Source organism: Mus caroli, chromosome 11 (genome assembly GCF_900094665.2).
Source record: "Mus caroli chromosome 11, CAROLI_EIJ_v1.1, whole genome shotgun sequence".
Taxonomy (NCBI): Eukaryota; Metazoa; Chordata; class Mammalia; order Rodentia; family Muridae; genus Mus; species Mus caroli.
Genome location: NC_034580.1, coordinates 36125809 through 36131482, shown reverse-complemented (window position 1 = coordinate 36131482; position 5674 = coordinate 36125809). Strand labels below are relative to the sequence as shown.

Here is a 5674-nt window from a genome sequence, read left to right as displayed (position 1 = left end):
CCCAACTTTTTTTCTTGGTCATGATGTTTGAGCAGACTAAAACAGCTGTCTAGACAATACAAAAGTCTGGACGTTTGAAGGTTTTATTTGATGTAATAAAAACCATATATAGCCCATTGCTGTATGATTTGATTATTTTGAATGAGGAAACTTCTATGTCTAAGAGACTCAAACACATGTGAGACTCATATGTGGACACCAAAGAGATGAAATGGACACATTTAAACGTCCCTTCCAACACAATTGTCTACAGTCCTTAGCTGCAGCTATGTTGTCACTTGGCAGATTTTCAATGCTCAAGGCTAGGTCTACATACATAAGAGAGCCATGAACTTTCTTTATAGAAGGCCCATAGTTTCTTTTACTTGCTATATAAACATTTAGCAAAATATGAGGTCCAAAACTGTATTCCTCCCATCTGCCGCTGTCCTTATATGGAAGACAGTTTGTCTCTGACACAACCTGGCTTTTTACCACACTTATGGATACTACTGTTCTCCATTCTGAATGTAGAAAGCAGGCTTCTTATTTGCTCTCTGCTTCTAAGAGATACTTCTGTGGAAAAGCTTGAGACGTACTGATTTTGATATGGCAAGCAGCCAGGAACAAAAGGAAGCATTTGAAGCATGTTGAATGCTAGTATCCTGTACTTATCAGCTAGCCGTACCTTCGAAGGGACAACGTGCTAGATAAAGGAAAGTGCAGTGAAGCTGGGCATCAGGCTACCTGTGATCTAAACGCCCTGGGAGCCAGAGGGAGGGGTCGTGGAGGCAAGGCAAGCCTAGCGTGTACAGTGGGCTCTGGATGAGTTTATGGTGGATTTCTGTGAAGAGAGATCAAGACCAAGGAAGAAAGAATATTAAGTAAAGCATCATATCAGTAGATCTTGGGAAATAAAAGTTTTCTGGAGCAACTTATATTGAATCATCAACAGTGACTGAAAAGAAACTCAAGAGTGGGGCAGAGTAGAAGGCGTTATTTGGTTTGTAGGTTAAGTTTATTCTCAAGGGAAAACAAGGCAGGGACCGAATGAAGCACAGATGGAGAGATGGGTCCGCAGTTAAAGAGCACTGACTGCTCTTCTGAAGGTCCTGAGTTCAAGTCCCAGCAACCACATGGTGGCTCCCAACCATCCATAACGAGATCTGGTGCGCTCTTCTGGAGTGTCTGAAGACAGCTACAGTGTACTTACACTTATTACAATAATAAATAAATCTAAAAAAAAAATAAGTAATATTAAGTGAAACATTGCTGTTTTGTTTTTCCTGTAGGTTGTGCTCCATCTCCGGGTGCTTATGATGTTAAAACTTCAGAAGCAACTAAAGGACCAGTGTCTTTTCAGAAATCACAAAGATTTAAAAACCAAAGAGGTAATGTGTCCTTAAACAAACAATGGTTAACAGACCTTAGAAGCTGACATGAGCAATACTGTTGAAACTTTAAAATGCTTTTGCACTTGTAGAGTTTCGTGGTCAGAAATGTATCTTAATATCCTTATTAGGGATGTTTATGAAAGAACAGGGTACGTAGTGCTATTTTCAGTTAGACTGTAGGTAACGAGAGACGTCGAGCAAGATGTTTCCAGGTCCTTTTCCTTTTAATACTTTGCTTGTCTTTTCTATCAGAATGTTGGCACTGTCAAGAAGGGGTTGGAGAGCAAGCCCAGCAGTTTTAAGAACCCATACTGCTCTTGCAGAAGACCTGAGTTAGGTTAAGGGTACTGAAGTACACATAACCCACCCTCCCCACCCCACACGCAAACAAGTGTAGTTATTTTAAAAAATAAGTTGTTCTTTTGAAAATAAAGAATATGTGGAAGGTTTTAGGTCTATAACAAATAATTGTGCAAGGAATTATGTGAATCATACAATCCAATCATACAATGGAAAGTCTACCATATACTTCAATTGCTGTCTGCAGTGAGAAGTTTGGAAATTTTATTATATTTTCTTAAAACATGTAAACATCAACGGTGGTTAATATTTTTTGTTTTTCGTTTTTCAGAATCTCAACAAAATCTTAACATTGACAAAGATACAACCTTGCTTGCTTCGGCTAAAAAAACAAAGAAGTCGGTGTCAAAGGTGAGAAACATCTGTAAGAAAATTAATATATTCTTTATGTCACTGACTCTATACCTACAAGATGCGGTGTCTGATTAAAATAGCTAAGTGTGGGGCCGGGCGTGGTGGCGCACGCCTTTAATCCCAGCACTTGGGAGGCAGAGGCAGGCGGATTTCTGAGTTTGAGGCCAGCCTGGTCTACAAAGTGAGTTCCAGGACAGCCAGGGCTATACAGAGAAACCCTGTCTGGAAAAAAAAACAGAAATAAAAAAAAAATAGCTAAGTGTGTAAATCAAATGTGTAAGTTAGTTGGGGCTTGAGAGTTAGCTCACTCAATAGGAACACTCGTTACTCCTCAAAAGGCCTGGCTTCAGGTCCCAGGATCTGGAACTGTAGTTAAAAATCTATCATTAATAAAAAGAATAAAATATAGTTAATGAAATAAGTATCATTAGACTCTGGCAGGTTTTTCATCCTGCCTAGGTTACTAGGGAATCTATTTGAAGGTGCTCCTGGTTGACAACTACAAAGACATTTCTTTATAGAGAAGGTCACCTTGTAAGCCTCTGCAAACATGTCCTGCTCTGCATCGTTATCACCATCGTAGTTGTGTGTGTTTGTTTTATTGTTAGCTTGTCTGATTTTTTTGGTGGGAAAGGATAAGTGTGAGTGAGAGAAAAATTGAAATATCAGTGACTCACACGGTTGAACGGTAGATTAAGTTCTTCATAACAGAACTTGTGATGGTTATGTGAGCCTTTGATGGAGCACTTGAGTAGCAGAGTCGGGAGGACTTGGCTTTGCAGACTTCACGCCCAGACTTGACTACATAGAGACCTCAAGACTAGTCTGGGTTACGGAAGACCCTTTCTCAGAAAGTTTGGAAAGGAAAAGAATGAAACAACTCCTATGGGCTGTGCAGTGTTGTTTATCCAAGACCCCTACTGTTCTTCATTAGTTCCTAAGAATGCCACTTTGTTAGGCATTGTGGAGATTAACAGATAATGTACTGTTGATGGATTTGGCAGTTACGAAGGTCTCTTACTCTGTCTTAGAGAGGTATGCCATCCACTGTGGAAGTGTCTAACATGAATGGCTACAGAGTACTGTGGTTGGTGCTGACTGATTGTTATGCGACTTGATGAAATCTAGAGTCATCTAAGAGGAGGCAACCTCCATAAAATTGACCTTAGGAAGCTATAGGGCATTCTCTTAATTGGTGATTTATAAGAAAGCAGGCTAAGTAAGCCGTGAGGAACAAGCCAGTAAGCAGCACCCTTCCATCAGGTCCCGCCTCCAAGTTCCTACCTTGTTTGAGTACCTGCCCTGATTTTCTTCAATGATGGACTGATAGCAGGGAAAATAAACCCATTCCTCCCCAGATTGCTTCTGGTCATGGCATTTCCTCACACCAAAAGTAACCCTAAGATAGTGTGTGAGCATATGCACGTGCATGCATGCAGTGCCCATGAAGGCCAGAAGACAGTGGCCGGTACCATGGAGCTGGAGTGACAGGTAGTCATGAGCCAGCCAACATAGGTGCTAAGAACCAAACTGGGGTCCTCTAGAAAAGCACTACGTATTTTTAACTGCTGAGCCATCTCTCCTGTCCTAGGAACGTAAGTTTTAGGTTCTCCCACCTTTTTTGTATGTGGTACTGGCAACTGATTCACCACTAGAAGCAATCCTGAATTTAGAAAATTTCTAATTTTTTTTTTTTTTTAGAAAAACAGATAACTGTATTTTTTTATAAAATGTACATAAATATGTGTGACAGAATGTTTGGATTTAAACCAGGAAGTGGTGGTGCATGCCTTTAATCCCAGCACTTGGGAGGCAGAGGCAGGTGGATCCCTGAGTTCAAGGCCAGCCTGGTCTACAGAGTGAGTTCCAGAAAAGCTGGGGCTACACAGAATAAATCTGGCTTGAATCCCCACTCCCCCCCCAAAAATATACATTTAATTTGATAAGACAACTCTCCTAAGTTTATACTAATATCATTAGAAATTTTGAAGTATGTATTTGGCTTATGTTATATTTTTTTTTTTGTTTTTGGTTTTTTTTTTTTTTTGGTTTTTTTTGAAACAGGGTTTCTCTGTATAGCCCTGGCTGTCCTGGTACTCACTTCGTAGACCAGGCTGACACGAAGATGGGTGTGTTAATGTGCAGTTTTAATCCCATCCCTTGAAAGTTGGATTGAGACTTCATGGTTAGTGTGTAGTACATAGTAAGATGTCTCAAAAGACTAAAAATTAGGGGCTAGAGAAATGGCTGCGCAGCTGCTCTCTCAGGGGACCTAGGTTCAGTTTCCAGCATTCCCTTGGCAGTTCACCACAGTTAGAAGTGCAGTCCAGAGGATTCAGTGTCCCTTTCTGGCCTTTGCAGGCACCAGGCACGCACCAGACGCTTATATGACACTCCATAGTCATATAAGCTCACAAGACACACATACATGGGAATTCTTTTTTAATTTGGAAGAGGACCAAAAATAAATAATTAAATATCAGATTGAGCTTTGATGTTTTTGGCATGTAAATTCATAGTTGTTCTTTGACTTTTAAACAGAAGGAGTCTCAGAAGAATGATAAAGATGTGAAGAGATTAGAAAAAGAGGTAAGCCATACTTTCAACTTACAGAAAAATAAATGCTATATAACGAAAAGCAAATTATATAGCCTTGGAGGCTAAGATTCTGGCAATTTTCTATCAGAACCTTTAGGAAATGGTTCCTTGGCGTAGGCACTGGTCTCTCTTTACTTCAATATCGCTGGTCTTTTCTGAGGCTCCGTGGCAGTGAAGCTGGTGTTTGATGCTCACACATACAGTGATGGCTTAGTGACATTGCTGATTGCACTGCTGCGATTACGACTAATTATTTGCATCAGAGTTTAGGTTGGCAAGCTTTTACCCAGACTTTTTTTTTTCATGAATGTGTGGTATGCATACTTGTATGTACACATATTCACATGTGCGTGGATGTGGGAGCCAGTGTCTTCATAGGTTGTTCTTCATCTTCAAATATTGAGGTAGAATTTTTCAGCATCTTAGCTCGTCATTTCAGCTCGCCTACCCAGCCAGCTGGCTCCAGAGATGTTTCCATCCAAAGCAGTGGGATTAGAAGTGTGCCACAGCACCTTAGTGGCATTTACATGGGCCCCGGAGCTCTAAACTCCCACTGTCAGGTTTCAGCAGCAAGCCCTTGTTTACTATTGACAAATGTTAGCTTCTTTGTTTTGCTGCTGTTTAACTAGTAGGAACAATGAAACTGATGCCTATTAAATTCTACTGAGGCCTGCTTTCTCAAAATATTTAGCACTTCAAACTATAGTTTGTGTCATTAGGACTGGTGAAAATGAGAACTGTTATAAGTTTTAAGTGACTAAATAGAGCTAGCTTACACTTGTACATTTATGGCAATTAAAAGTCATTGTATTTTGTTGGTGGTATTTGTGTGTGACAGTGTGTATGTATCTCTGTGTCTGTGACTATGACTGTGTCTGTGTGTGACTGTGTATATATCTCTGTGACTATGACTGTGTCTGTGTGTGACAGTGTGTATGTATCACTGTGTATGTGACTATGACTGTGTCTGTGTGTGACAGTGTGTATGT

The 5674-nt window shown here is 40.3% G+C and overlaps 1 protein-coding gene across 1 annotated transcript in view; it reads left to right on the top strand.

The window, feature by feature from the left end:
* The window catches only part of Hmmr (hyaluronan mediated motility receptor), a 33561-nt gene that overhangs the window by 3782 nt on the left and 24105 nt on the right, over positions 1–5674 (top strand). The window contains exons 2-4 of the mRNA XM_021175487.2: positions 1272–1370; positions 2005–2084; positions 4629–4676. Of these exons, the coding sequence (XP_021031146.1) occupies positions 1272–1370; positions 2005–2084; positions 4629–4676 (227 nt within the window). The remainder of the gene's footprint in view (positions 1–1271; positions 1371–2004; positions 2085–4628; positions 4677–5674) is intronic.